The 15,478-nt window shown below is 37.5% G+C and overlaps 1 protein-coding gene across 2 annotated transcripts in view; it reads right to left on the reverse strand.

The window, feature by feature from the left end:
• Window positions 1–3,705: 3,705 nt before the first annotated feature.
• ADAMTS5 (ADAM metallopeptidase with thrombospondin type 1 motif 5) overlaps window positions 3,706–15,478 on the reverse strand; it is a 46,732-nt gene continuing 34,959 nt past the window's right edge. For both annotated transcript variants that reach the window (XM_023629969.2, XM_003364218.5), the window contains 4 exons: window positions 15,216–15,399; window positions 14,670–14,845; window positions 12,673–12,848; window positions 3,706–7,391 (listed from right to left, as the gene is read on the reverse strand). In XM_023629969.2, coding sequence (XP_023485737.2) covers window positions 6,824–7,391; window positions 12,673–12,848; window positions 14,670–14,845; window positions 15,216–15,399 — 1,104 coding nt within the window. In that variant the 3' untranslated portion in view covers window positions 3,706–6,823. The remainder of the gene's footprint in view (window positions 7,392–12,672; window positions 12,849–14,669; window positions 14,846–15,215; window positions 15,400–15,478) is intronic.

Consider the following 15,478-nt stretch of genomic DNA (forward strand, 5'->3'; position numbering starts at 1 on the left):
TCTATACCATGTTTTGAAAAGTATAGGTTTTTTAAATTATTTCTTTAAAAAGTATACATCCTACTAAGAAAAAGTTTAAAGTACAATTCTGAAATATTATTTGATATGAGAAATTCAATGTTTGCAGTGTACACTAAAAAGCAATGATTTCAGGTTAAGAAGGAATTGATGTCCATAGGAGCCTTCACACCATAAATTTGTTAGCAAATAATTAGACTTTTGCTAATGAATGTCAATTCTTTTTGGATTTCCATGCATGCATTGTTATCTTGACTCTAATTTTGTATCTAAAGTAAATGCATCTTTAAAAAAGCAAAGATGTAGCAGGTAGATTATGCTTCTGGCTCTTTCTAATTTAACAACAGAAATTCAATACTAGACAAACATACGGAGTGATAGCCTTGTAAGAAGGACTTGAAGCAATACTTCCATAGTACTTTAACTAAGATCGAGAAAGTATTATTTGTCTATACAGAAGTGGATGAAGGATAGTAGAAATTATAGAGAGCCTAGGGCATCCTTAAGACCTGGCTTGGTCCTACCTTCGTTATGAGAAAATTAAAAATAAATGGACAATAGTTTCCAACTCTAAAACATATTATATGCAGTACATACTTTTACCTAGTTTACAATTAATATTTATTATCCCGCTGAAACCACAAAGCCAATGTTTAATGTTACAGTTTAAAGTCACACATAGGGAAATGCTTTACAAAATAAGATATTGTTCCTCAATAAAACATATTACAGTATAGGTCCCAAACAACTCAGTTCAAGTGGTTTACCTGAATAACAGAGCTGTTGTGGAGTGCGGGCTGCAACACACAGTAATGCGTTCAATAGCTGATCCAGGTTTGAAATTTGCCAAAGCTGAAGAGACATTTTAAACAAGACCTGTCTTAGTTTTCCAAGATTTTTGGTTTTTCACTTGCATTATATTTACCGAAAAAATACCATCACTTTTGGAAAATTGAGGGTAATAAGCAGCTTATAGTTTACCGCTTATATACAGTATGTAAATCTTCAATATTTTACTCTATTTTGAAAGCATGTTTCAAGATTTAAAAATCTCAGTTATACCTACTTGGGTTTATTACTTGACTTTACTCACAGACTCTAATACAGAAATCAAATATTTGTGCCACTGCTTACATCAAATTGAACACATTTCTGTAACCTGTTTAGTTATCTGTGGTCTATTTACAAAGCATGTGCATGATTTCCTCTGGCTAATACGTCATAAAACGTAAGCAGTATTTGTCAATTGCCACATGTATGTCATGCCTGAGTATGTAATGAAACATACCATCCAGAGACAATATACATTAATCTAAAGTCTAGCCTCACAAAGTCACACACAGTCTGATCTTCTATTCTAAATAAACTCTCAGTATGAGCTGAAGTGTTTCTAATATGTTGTGAATTGTTAAAGAAAAGTCCGAGTTGTACTAATAGCCATGGGTTTACTACGGATATAAAATATTGCAAAGCTTAAAAAGTCAGGCCAACTATACACTAAAGTTTGTTTGTGTATAGGAAACAAACAAGTTTGTTTGAAAGGAATGTTTGAAAAGAACACTGATGGCTTAGTAAGTGATGAAACGTGACTCATCTCAAAGTCTGCTATTCCAGTGGGATACTCTTCAAGTTTTGATGTCACCTTAAACATCCTCAATGCTCCTATACCTCGTGTCATTGAACGCTGCCAATCAGAGTGACCACGAGATGCAATTTCCCAAACTTTGAGTATCAAGCTGTGTCCAGTCTTGACAAAAAACTGAGCTCTTTCTTGGAAATTGAAAAATCTTGTAGAATAAAATAGCAACTTGGAAAGACATTTGACAATTGATCACTGGAGATGTTAGCACCCCGATAAAAATGACAATTGTTCATTGGATGTGCCAAAGGAAAATGAAAAAAAATGCCCTGTTTTATTTACAAATCACAGTTTTCCTCACAGTGTTAGACTTTGGGTCACTCTGATGTGGCAGTGCCTTACAGGATGATGGGCTATTACCTGTTTTTTTTTCATTTGACCCATGGCAGTCCACATGGACCAGTTGGTGGAGCTCTGGGACAAGGACCACAGACAGCAAACTTATTGCTAAGTGCTAGTATATTAGGAGGGTGCAATTAGCTGAGTTAACTAATATGTACATTTCAGTCTTATTCTCTTTTAAAACCAACATCTTCCAACAATGTATTCCTTTACTTCCTTCATAAAATCTGCATTGAGAATTAGGGTGTCGTGGCACTAGAAAGACATTTGCCAAACTGAATGGTTTTCTGATCTAAACACCACGGATATTTCCATTTTTTGTCTCACTAATACGTGGGCTCTTATTTCAATATGTTCTCATATACTAATTGACAAGAACGTAACTAAGCGTATAGGCTGTGTTTCATGGCGATAAAACTTCAGAAGTCACTTCTGTAGTTCATGCCAGCAGGGGGGCTATTAGGAAGACTGCTTTCTCAGTGGATTAATCAATTAAGTTGATCTACCTATTTGACAATCTAAAACTACAGGGTGTTGGTAAATGAGAAAAATAACAGAGGAAACATACAAGCTCCTGTTCTGTATGACTAAATCATAGATCTCCTTGACCTTGCACTTGGTTCTACTATAGTTTTGGATGATCATTCCTGTACTCATGGTTATTCATTTGTTTTGTAGCTTTGAAATGTTAAAAAATATAAGGTATTTTTATGACCTCAAGTTTAATTATAAATAGGTTAGTAATATTCACCAATCATGCCAATGGGATTTCACACTTAGCCATAAAGTGTTAGCAAAATTTCGTCATTATTAAATTCAATCTTATTTCACAAACAGTGAACACTAAGTCATAGCAAAAGTCCTGGACTTCTTTGAATCCGGCTGCCATCCTTACCTTAACCATTACAATGACCTTGTTAATAAGAAAGGAGTCAATGGGAGAAAGGTCAGAACCAGAGATTGAACTGGTCAATCCTGTGTCCAAAGGTACTTTGCCTTGTGGCTGTGACCAGGCTGTGAAATCACAATCAGAGGGAAACAGATGATCAGAAGTGTCCCTGCCTGTCCCAATTCCTTTTATCACTCTATGAGATTCATTACTAGCAGTAAAAACTCACACTCTATCAATGGAGACCCCAAATTTATAGAAAGAGTTATGACTATTAATATTTGAATCATTTAAATGCAATTTGTTTACTGCCGTCTATAGAATCCTACAGACATTGGAGACTATATGATATTAATTCTAAGGAGTGTTTCTAAAGCAGCAAAAGACAATATTTGGTTTTATTATCATTGATATCACTCAGATGTTGTGTGTACCCACCTTTCATATACATCAACATCTCCTTGTCCAAGTTTATCAGTGAAGTGAATGGACCTGATTCTTAACTGTATCTTAGCTTCTATGGGAAGCTTCCAGGCTATGTACATACCCAAGTTTAAAACTTGGACCTTAGTTTCTAAAATAAGTAGTTTTCTTATCTGTGACTTGGGAAAATTAATATTAATAGGACACAACAGACCTATTAATGTAATTACAAGTAATGAACACTACTAGTCATGAAAGATTAAATTTAACTTTTCCTTAGAAAGGAAAATGGTATTATCAGAATAAGGATACATGAGGAATATATACAGATACACCTGTTTCACGCAGAAAGCTTTCGATAAAAAAATACAAAAGCAACCAGTGCTGTATATTATGTAAACTCACAAAGTGTACTTTATACACAAACATGAAGCATAAATTAAAAAGTAGGACAACAGCAAAACATTTTAAATATAGAATTTGCACATAGTTTTGTTAAATAAGAATAAATAATTTTATCACACAAATTCACATACCAGTTGCAAAAACAATAAATTACTTTTTTTTCAGTGCTGCAACTTTTTTTGTTTGTGATTAACCCCTTAATTCTTAGTTTAATGGGATAAAACTGTTTCCACAGGAAGGCAAAGGAAGTTGAATTTGTTGAATAAATAAATTAAAACAATATCCTTAAACCTCTAAATAACAAGGTGGGGTTCAATTTGACCTTTTCTGTTCTGGAAGAAATCAATGTTAATTTCTTCCGGGCTCCCTTTATATTTAATGAAAATTAATCTGGAGTGTTTAGTTTTGTGAGTGAGATTAGATTCTTACTAACCTGAGCATTTTCAGACAAACTCTTTTTTTTTTTTTTTTGAGAAAGTGGTCCCTAGCATCATAAATCCTAGACTCTTTATTCAAGATGCAGCTATGGAAAGGTGAATGGTATAGTCCAAAATCAAAGTGGACTGAATTAGATTTTGTTAAAGAGGGTTCTCCCTTTGCCTATCATTTTCTATATCTACTGAACACTCCATTTTTCTGAATTTCAGCTTCCAGTCTATATCATTTTTCTCAGGAGTTTTGACATACATTCCTCAGTCAATCTATTGATCCTAATACACAAAACCTAAAGAAAACTCCTTAAAAGCATGGAATAGTGGTTTCTTTGTTCTATGCTCTCTAGGATTCTTTCAAAGAGAAGTGTAACACTTCATAATATGGGGAAAAAAGGCATCATGATAAACCATGTTAAAAAAATTATGAATGAATACAGTATAGAGAAGCAGAGTAGCAGACAATCACGTTTGATCTTTGATTATTTTTAATATTGCTGAGAATATAACCACAAAAGATCAAAATAAATTTTGGCATAGTTCAGCTACTTGATTAAAATTATTTTAAAAATTGGAAAAAGTAATGTTGGGCCTCACTATTCATTCTCTCTGCATAGTCAAATGGTTGGTGTGATTTAAAAGCTTTTCTGACTGATGTGGATATCTTTGTTCCCTGCCCCTGATATCTGGCGACTTCCATCAACTGTAGGTTACTAGTCCTATACAGGCTTCATTTCTCTAAATGATAAGTTATTAAGAAAAATTATTATGTCAAAAGTAAAGTCAGTCTACGAAAATCCAAAGGATGATTATCAGTTTTGTAAAACAATTATTTGTCTTACCAAATAATTTCTTAAGAAACTACTTAAAACAGTGAGACATCCCTTCTCCTGTCCCACTGAAATGAAAGTGATATAGCAACATCAATGACATAATTCTTTTATATTAAAAATATCTTATAATAAAAATAAACTCTCATGAGCTTAAGGGAACTCAAACAACGGTCCCCTAACATCCTTATATGCAACTCTTTAACAATAGGCACATTTGGTGTGATTATTAAAAAATTTTATAAAAACAATTGGCTTTGTGATATTTCACAAAGAAAAAGAAATCTCAATGAAATGAAACACCTTAGATTTTCTGAGTTATGGGGTGAAGGAATGCAGTTTACTGTCTAAAAAGAGATTTTTATGCATATGACTGTATAAATTTTCCATGTCTAACTATCCAAACTTACAACCTACCTAGACAGGCTATGGAAATAAAAGCAATGAACTTCTCGAAAATCATCACATTTCATCATTCAAACACTTACTGGTACGACCAAATGAGGTCCAATTGGGGAAAATCTTAGGTACAGTGTTAGTGTACTCGAATTTAAAAACCAAAAAAGCAATGCAGGAGTTATTGCCTCTAGGGTGTGGAAACAGTCTTATTAATATTAACCACTTTCTTTTGCACTAGCCACATTAATGATAACCATGTCTAGATGTGGCGAGCTACCAAGTGATCTGTAATATTCCTATTAAACTAAGTCAGAGAGAAGAACAAAACATTGTAGGTCTTACACAACCCTTGAACAAAACAAACAAGCAAAACACAACACATTTTAAAGGCTTGCTGGTAAGAGGTATACCAGTGTTGAAGGGGATAGAAAACTCTTCACTGTGTGTTTTGTCTGTATATGACACATTGTGAGATATCAGAGGGGAGCCATAGAAAGGAAAAGCAGTTGTGAAAATATAACCTGAAAATATGGTGACGTATGGGTTTGTTTTTTTTTTTGCCTTTTAATTTCTAACAGGAGGAAACTAATTTTTAGACTCTTGAAAACTGATAACATACACACACGCAGACACTACTCCTACATCCTAATTAGGCGTTAATTTGGCTAGCTCCCTGAAAAAATACAGGCAGTCAAAGGTTTAAGTAAGTGGACCCGTGTATGTATTTCAATGGTGAGACACTGAGATCATTTTTCTTTTCAGAATTTCTCAGAAGATGCTTGCTGTCAAAATGGTTTTTTGACTAAAATTTTATCTCCTGTAGTCTGAAAGTATTCTAAATCTTATTAAAACAGCAGCAAGTTCTTAATTTCCAGTAAAACATCCACAGCTCTTTCTGGAAACTGGAAGGAGTTGAAATAGCTGCAGACCTACTTTGGTCAAACACTTCTTTATAGAAATATATATATACATATATTTTTTTTTAATAGAACCAAGTGATATAAAGTGACATATCAAGGGAAAATGTATTTACAAACAGTAAAAATAAGCTACTGTGCATCACGGGTGAAAATGATTACAATGTCTTTGAAGACATTCTCTAAGAGGTAGGTGACAAGGGGGAGACTGCTGTTCTGCCATCTTCAAATGTGCCCTGATTCTACATTCATCAGTGTTTTTTTTTCATTCTTGTAGGCCCAGGTGATGTTCAATAACTCCCAAGTTTTCTATATGCAAAGGTCACCACTGTCACATGAAACAGTGCACATCTTCATTTGGTCACGGAGAGCAGATTCTGCCCATAATTGGACTCCTGTTGACAATGATGCCGAAGCGTGACTTTCTGTGCTTTGTGACCTCTTATTCACCACGACTGATCACTACCATTCATCATGACTGGCCAGCGATGAATCATCCAGTTATCTCTGTGTAAGATCATAACCACAGGCTAACACTTCTTCAGCAAACATTGCTTAAACGCAGAAGGCCTCTGAGAGAGAAGACATCCCTTGGCTAACTTCCGGTTTCCATCCTGGCACTGCACCGTCCTGGTGTGCCAGCCTGTGTCACAGGTCCTAGAGCAGGCGAGCCACGGGCCCGTCACCCACTGCAGTTGTGGAGTTGTCGATCCCACTTTATTGCTGCCATGGCTAGTGATGGAGTTTCCTTTTTGAGTGGGCTTCTTGGGAACGAAAAAACTGTAACGGACATCTAATGCTTTCGTTGGGTCTGTTGCAAGAATCTGCACTATTAGAATTTCCTTCGTGGCCGAGTAGCCCATTCCGTGCAGGAAATCATCCCTGTGGCTCCATCCGCTGTAGTTCATGACTGTTCCGTTGATGTCAATGATGGTTTCCGAAGTGGAGATCATGTACTTTCCATTGATAAGGTACTCACCATTTTTCTTCTTAAGGGCTAAGTAGGCAGTGAACCGAGTCTGGTCTTTGGTTTTGAATTGTCGGACTTTTATGTGGGTTGCCCCTTCTGGGATCCTCACAACATCAGTGTAACCCTTACTGGAAACAGGAACATCCACAGGGGAGAGAGGGGGAGAGAGAGAGAAGGAAAAATAAGTAAACACTTAACAAATGGATAAAGAAATAGACGTCCTCTAAAACTCTTACCTTATCTTAACACAAAGTTTTAATGTATTTAAGAGTTTAGTTTGAAATTGACTTCAAAAATTAATTTTCTTAAAATAAAATTATGGTTAGACTATCATATGGTATCATTTTTATTACTATGTTCAAAATTACGATGATGTCAGCAACCTGTTTTAAAAATTTACACTAACTTTACTTAAAGATTTATAAAACCATTATACACCTTTAGCAAGTCCTTTCATCTTTACAAAGCTACTTATGTTTTTTTCTGGCATAAAATAGGACAGACACAAACACAAATGAACAAAAATCTGCCCTCCATCTCATACAAATCTTTAATGTTTCTCAAAGTAGTTTGCACATTAGGATCATGTGGAAATCTTTTGAAAATTTAAATGCTGAGACCCCAGACCAATGAAATCCCCATCTTTCAGAATGGGGACAGGCAGCAGTACTTCTGGAGCTCTCATGCTGTTCCAAATACACAGACTAGTTGGCGAACCACAGATTTAATTGTTTGTTGATCTGGAGACAGACAGGAAGCTCTGCTTCCATGTCTACTAGAACTCTGGATTCCCCGGGCAGGACGCAAAATGCAGCATCAAACTCTCTAACTGGATAACTATAGCTTACTAGTATCATCAAAAGAAAAAAAATGAATATTTAATGTCTTAGCAAATTTCCCTGAATGCATAGTGTCTGTGAAGCATGATGATAGATTGAGAGAGGCTTAAGGTTGGGTGACAAGTAAGATAGCTCTCTAATGATCCATCATCTGTTCAGGAAAATAGGCACAAGGCATAAATATCTCTAATATCCATAGCTTGCGGAAAATGCTAGGACACAAATGCTAATTAAGCACCAAGGGACTAGACCAGTGAGAAGGAGTCAACTTTTGTGAAAATCTTTGCCTCTACAAGTAATTTCACAATGGGGTCCCCATATGTTTTACTTTCCTGGTCGTTTGAATTGAAATAAATTGCCTGTGCAATTTGAAGGATGTGTGTGAAATCTAATTATCTACTCTCAAATTCCTACTCAAGTTTAGAGGTTAGGGGGCAACTGATTCATATACTGAAAATCCATGTGTGTTTCCCCCACTGAAACATTTCCTCTGAATCAGAGAGGAAGCTCATCCCCAGGGAAGGCCCCTGTCTGTTGGGCATCTGATCGACAGTGACTACGAGACACGTGTCAGAGCTTCCTACTGTGCTGAAGACAGAAGATACAATGCTGATGATGTTGCTGATCCCTTCAACTTGATTCATTACTTTTATTCTTGTAATACACTTTGGATTAGATTCTGGTACGGGACTTTATTTGAAGGATCTAATATCAAGAGATGATGCACAAACCTGCAGCGGCTTCAAGTAAAGCCAGGAGGAACATTGGAGAAAATCTCCCAGCTTACATCAAAAGCATATATAGTGGGGATAAATTTGAACAAGCTCACACCAGAACTAATGAGTGGCTGTGCTAGGCTTGAAAGTCAGGCCTCTTGACTCCCAATTTGTGCCTCTTTCACCATATTCCTGTGCCTGTAACCCTTACCTCTGCTAATTATTCTTTATAACAGTTAAATGAGAATAAGTTCTGGTTATATTCAGAGTTTAAATGATACCAAGCAGGTGTAAAGATAACAAAGAATGCATGGTAAGGAAATTGGACAGGAGAGCATCTTTTTTTTTAATCCTACTTCTTAAAGCCAGTCTCATCTTCACGAGAATCAGTAGGGACTGTCAGCATTGCAGCCGGTCTTCAAACTGAGTTTCACAAGGGCAGGGAAGTATGCAGATGGGCCTTGGTTTCTTTTTTTTTTTTTTTGTGAGGAAAATTGGTCCTGCACTGTTGCCAATCTTCCTCTTTTTGCCTGAGGAAGATTGTCACTGAGCTAACATCTGTGCCAATCTTCCTCTATTTTATGTGGGATGCTGCCACAGTATGGTTTGATGAGTGGTGCCAGGTCCACATCCAGGATCCAAACCTGAGAACCCTGGGCCACCTAAGCAGAGCACGTGAACTCAACCACTATGCCACCAGGCAGGCCCCTGACCTTGATTTTTCGGTGCCTTAGTAAGATCTGATTCTCTTTGCACTCCCTCATTTTCTTTACACCCCACTTGGTATCATTTAAGCTCTGGACATTAACCAGCTTCCCTGGCTGCCATGAATGAATGGCAGGTCATTTTATATACCTATCCTGAAGTACAGCTGGCAGGACAAGGGACTCTTCTTCTGTTCAGGGCCATATCCACAGTACTAAGAGCAGTGCCTCCCTTGGAGGAATACATTCAGTCATACATGTTAGGCATGCTGTCACAGAAGTGACATTCTTGTGGAGGCCAGTGAGACTATGGAAGTGACATTCTAGTGGGGGTCTCACTGCCCCCCACCACTCCCTGCAAACAAAATCTGTGACGATATCCATTGATAGCAGCTGTGAGGAAACACAGAGCAGGGTAAGAAGATAGAGAATAATGATGGGGATAGTGGAGAGAGCCTCCTACTCATTTAGTAGCCATCCCCTGGGGAGGTGACATGGGACAGAGATCAAAAGGAATTCTAGAGGAAGCATTACTTATTAATTGGGGAAAAGTGCTGCAGGCAGAGGAAATAGTGTACACGCACCTGTTTGCCATGTTTGAGGAGCCTTGGGAAATCCAGTGTGGTTAGAGCTGAGCAAAAGAAGGGGACAGCATAGAAGGGACACAGAGCAGGGGAGGGGCCACATCTTTTAGAACCTCATAGGTTACAAAACAGTCTTGGACATTGACTCTAGGAGAGATGGAAGCCATTGGAAGGTGTTGAGCTAAGGCATGCTGAGATTAGACTCAGGTAATAAAGTGATGGCTCTCCCTGCTTTGTGAAGAAGAGACTGTGGGGAGAGAGGGGCTGGGAGCCCAGCAGGAAGACAGCTGGATTGGCCCAGGCAAGCGACGATCGTCATTGGATTGGGGCGGTGGTGCTCATGGTGGTGAGGGACAACCAGATTCTGGACACATGTTGGAAGTAGGGCTGACAGGATTTGCTGATGGATGGATGCGGGGTGTGAGAGCAAATGAGGAGTGAAAGGTGACTCCAAAGTTTTGAGTGTAAGCAGTGGAAGGATTGAGTTGCCCCTTACTGACATGAATGAAAATTGAGGGAGGAGTGAATTAAGATCAGGGTCATATCTGTGAAGAGGTTTGAACTTGAGGAAGTATCTTGACGTGCATTATCTCATTTGACCATCGCAGCAATATCAATTTGCAAGATAATTACTACTATTTCCATTCTACTCTCAACAATTCTGATACGAAAGAAATTAAGTGACTCTTCAAAGATCCCATGGTTAGTGAATTACTGAACCAGAACTGGAGTGCAAATATTCCAGCTACAAGATCAATGTGCTTTTTTTATAAATCACATTAGGCCAAGGTAATTTATTTGGGATACTTAAACAGGTCACCTGTACCACGTAATATAATCTTGGTCAAATCAACTTGTAAGTGGTTATGTTGCACACCACTTGCTGCTGTCATGAATTTCTTCATCTTTCCCCGTGACATCAAATATGCAGATATTAGTTGTCAATACAAAAAACTTAAAATGCTAAATTTAACATTATAAAATGTGGTTTATAAATGTATGCAGGAAGAATATATAGCATATAGTACATAAGATTTCTTTTTAAATAATGTTATTTTTCATTTGGTTCCTGAATTTCTTTCCCTTCCTTCCTTTTTCTTTTCCCCTTTTTTATAAATGGCCTGGCCATCGTATGATGTAAGTTATAGGCTCTATGCTAATATTCACCAGCCATGTAAAATTGGGTAAGTCTTAAACTTTCAGAGTCCTAGTTTCTTCATCTGTAAAACAAAAAGTTAGGCTTGATAATTTCTAAGGTGTCTTGCACCTTTGAAATATATAAAAATTTAGGATATAATTAGACTTGCAGGCTCTTTGACCTAGATGGCCCAACACAATTAGATAAATAATTATATCACTAGCAGGTAAGATTAGTAATCCATATTTTAATTCAGAATAAAGTCTCCAGCTACGCAATTTCTTTTTTTTTTTAAAGATTTTATTTTTTCCTTTTTCTCCCCAAAGCCCCCCAGTACATAGTTGTATATTCTTCGTTGTGGATCCTTCTAGTTGTGGCATGTGGGACGCTGCCTCAGCGTGGTTTGATGAGCAGTGCCATGTCCGCGCCCAGGATTCGAACCAACGAAACACTGGGCCGCCTGCAGCGGAGCGCGCGAACTTAACCACTCGGCCACGGGGCCAGCCCCCCAGCTACGCAATTTCTTATCATTTCAGAGAATTTCCAGTTTTTTACATTAACATGGCATGTAATTGTTTTAATAAATCCTTATTGTTAACTTAGTTTGCATGTTACTCTCCAGTTAAAGACAACACAGCAGATCCATCAAGAATACGGGTGCCCTTGGCCAATACCACTAGGCATATGAGGGATCTGGCGAAAAAGAAAAACAATCCTGCGTTCCAGCAGATTCTTTAGCTGACTCAGCCATCCTAGCTGATAGCATAATATTTTATGCCAGAAATTAGTACTTCATAAACTCACATATTTGAAGTAAGAGTATAATCAATGACCACGAGAGGAAGTAGGAAACGGACATTACTCTTTATAGAGTAGATATAAACCAGGATAGTTTACTATAAAATGAGGTGGTTGTCTATGCCACTGCAATTAACTTACATTTTGCAATGACAAATGTTTTCTCAAGAAAAATACAATCTAACGAGAATTTGGTAGTAAAAAAAGTATTTAAGATGGAAACCAGCCATCTCTCCTATCTGCAAGATATCACTGAAGTGGAATGTCATTGACTTTTTCTTCTCAGTTCTCCTAGTCTGCAAGACCTTAACCCCATGGCCATTGCAGTTTATCTGCTTCCAGAGGTTCCAGGAATTTCCATACTTCCCTTCTCATCTTGACAATGTGTTATTAGGGCCATGTTAGACCTCTTCCCACAGAGAGATTATGATGTAACACAAGTCCCCCTTTATCTTTTTTTTTTTTTTTTGCTGAGGAAGATTAGCTCTGAGCTAATATCTATGCCAATCTTCCTCTACTTCTTTATATATGGGTTGCTGCAGCAGGGACAGCCCCTCCATTTATCAATTTTGCAAGAGTCTAAAGCTTTGTTCAATTCATATAAAGGTAAGCATTTTATCATCACATTACCTTTTTTTATTGAAGGTTCCAACAACCTTTGTACAACTGGAGTTGTCTCCTCCACAAACTCCGCACTTGTCATACTGCAGCTTTGAGCCAATGATGCCGTCACAGCCGGTGCGCACGCACTTCCCCCGGACGCAGACGGAATTACTGTATGGCCTACATTCGGTCCCATCAGTCACCTGAAATGATGAGAAGCACATTAGCAGTGGGAAGTACTTGTGCCTCATTACTTGGTTTCTTTGGTAAAATAGCAAGTTCTAACTGGTGAGTTTTCAGTTTGACTGGAACAGATAGCACACTGAAAAATAAACAACCAACCAAAAATCCCCAGTTTCCAGGAATATCTCACTGAAAAATCCTTGACATATTTGCAGAAAGAAGAGCTGGGGTAAATCTAGGTTATGCACTTTCTCTCTTGAGCTTACTTCTGAATGACTTAAGAGATCCAAGCCACTCCTTCTTATTTCTGTATGCATAACACATTCCCATGGTATAGCTTGCCTTTTTACATCGATAGAAAGAATCTTTTCAATTAGTGTGTGGGACTGTCTCTCACTTGTGTGGAGAGCAGAATACAAGCAGACTCAATAATGTGGAGATGCTTCTTTGTTGAAAATTGTTATTATAGTAATAAATTTGAAAATCTAACCCTGACATTCAAAATTTGCAATGGTTGGAAAGCATTCCCTATTGTGTCGAAATGTCAGACACGGAGATAGAGACAAATTAGTGTAGGAAAAGGAGTCTGGGGAAGCCAGAGAAAAGGACTTACTGGAAGAGACTGAATATATTTGAATAAAAGAATTAGTATACATTTAAAAGACTAGTTGTAAAATAGTATGTATGTGGACATTTGGTGGTTTGTACATGTGAGTGTATATAAATAACATATATATATATAAATAAGCATACATATTTTCTATTTGTATATATACAAACTCCTTTCTTTTTTTTTCTTGGTGAGGAAGATTGGTCCTTAGCTACCATCTGTTGCCAATCTTCCTTCTTTTCTCTCCCCAAAGCCCCAGTACATAGTTGTATATCCTAGTTGTAAGTCATTCTAGTTCTTCTATGTGGGATGCCACCACAGCCCGTCTCGATGAGTAGTGTGTACGTCCACGCCTGGGATCTGAACCAGCAAACCCTGGGCCACCAAAGTGGAGCATGTGAACTTAACCACTTAGCCAAGGGGCTGGCGCCTACAAAACCCTTTTTATATATGGGTGTGTAAACTGAAGCAGGGTACACTTCAACAGGTTGACAGCTCTCCAGGTGGTTATATTTCCAGGGAATATTTTTGTTTTCATTCCTCCATAATATTTTTAACAAGAAAATATATTATTTTTCAATAAAAAGATAAAATATGTTTAAATTACATTAGGTTATTTTTCAATAGTATGTCATAAATATCTGAAGGCCATTTCAGAGGTGGTTTAAAATGCACCCTGTGTGTATAAATTAGAGAAACAGTATTTTAAATTGCTGCATAACATTGATTTTGAGAAATAAAAATGCAACAATTCAGGAAATGCTCTTCTTTGAAAAATAAGGGATAACTTCATATGCATATATTATAATGTATATAACTAGAGGGACATTAATGCATATTAAGGTGCAAGATATTTAAAAGTCTAGGCCAGAGATGATGATCTTGAAATCTTGAAATCGAAAGTTTTCTTGCATATAATCCTTTTTACAAATGTGCCTAGAATGTGCTGTTTTCATGGCTATTTTGAAGTTAAGGCCATACCTCACCTTCCTTGACAGACAGTTACATTTCTCAAAAATAGCTTTTAGAACATTTATTTGTTCTGTTCACAAAATAATTTTTATTCACTGTATAAAGATTGAAAACGTAGAGATTATGGAGGGTGAAAATAAAACCCTCCAAAATCTAGCCCCCCCCAAAATAATGCCTATTTACACTGGGTATCTGCAGCCTTCATTCTACCAAATAATTTCCACCAAGGCGACTTTCTGGACGGTCGGTGTGCAGTTACCTTTGGAGAAAACACCACGTAGTAGCCGGTGCCCTTTGCCCTGCAGGTCAGCTTGCACACGTCCCCCGGCAGGACGCCTGCATATTTGGGAACCCATTCCACAAATGTTTTGACTCCTTTTGCATCAGACTGATAGCCATTTTTGGCCTCACACTGCTCATGGCGAAAAGATTTACCTAAAAAACAAACATGTCACATTAGTACGTCATCTGTTCTGAAACTTAGATATATTCTCGTGCATTTAAATAATTAATTTTAAGAAGATGCTAACTTTTTTTTTTGCAGAGCCTCTTTACATACCAGTGTTGAAAGATTTTATTTATACACAGAGTTGAAGATAGCAATTATTTTCTTCCTGCTGCCTGAATACTCAATTGTTTATAATAATAATTTAAAAATTACTCCTGTTTGTCTTTGATTTGCACACTAGTGAAACCATGCAGTACAAGATTAATAAGATATTTCTTCATCTTCCCCTATTTATTACTGCTAGAATACAAATTACACATGGCACATGGTGGTTGCTGACACTTGGGAGCAGCGTACCATTAGCCGGACAGGGTGTGACACTGCAGGATCGGTAGATGGCCCTCTTTCCTGTGCAGTAGCGGCCATTGTTTCTGGGAGCAGGATTATTGCAGTGGCGATAGGCAAATTGAACTCCTCCCCCACATGAGCGAGAACACTGGCCCCAGGACCCCCAGGACCCCCAGTTGCCATGGCTTGATGTCTGAAATAGAAAAGAGAAGATATATTAACTCAGAAGGGAGGAAACGTTCAAAATGCACGTTTGGAAATCACTCACATTC

Source organism: Equus caballus, chromosome 26, assembly GCF_041296265.1.
Source record: "Equus caballus isolate H_3958 breed thoroughbred chromosome 26, TB-T2T, whole genome shotgun sequence".
In the NCBI taxonomy this organism is placed as follows: domain Eukaryota; kingdom Metazoa; phylum Chordata; class Mammalia; order Perissodactyla; family Equidae; genus Equus; species Equus caballus.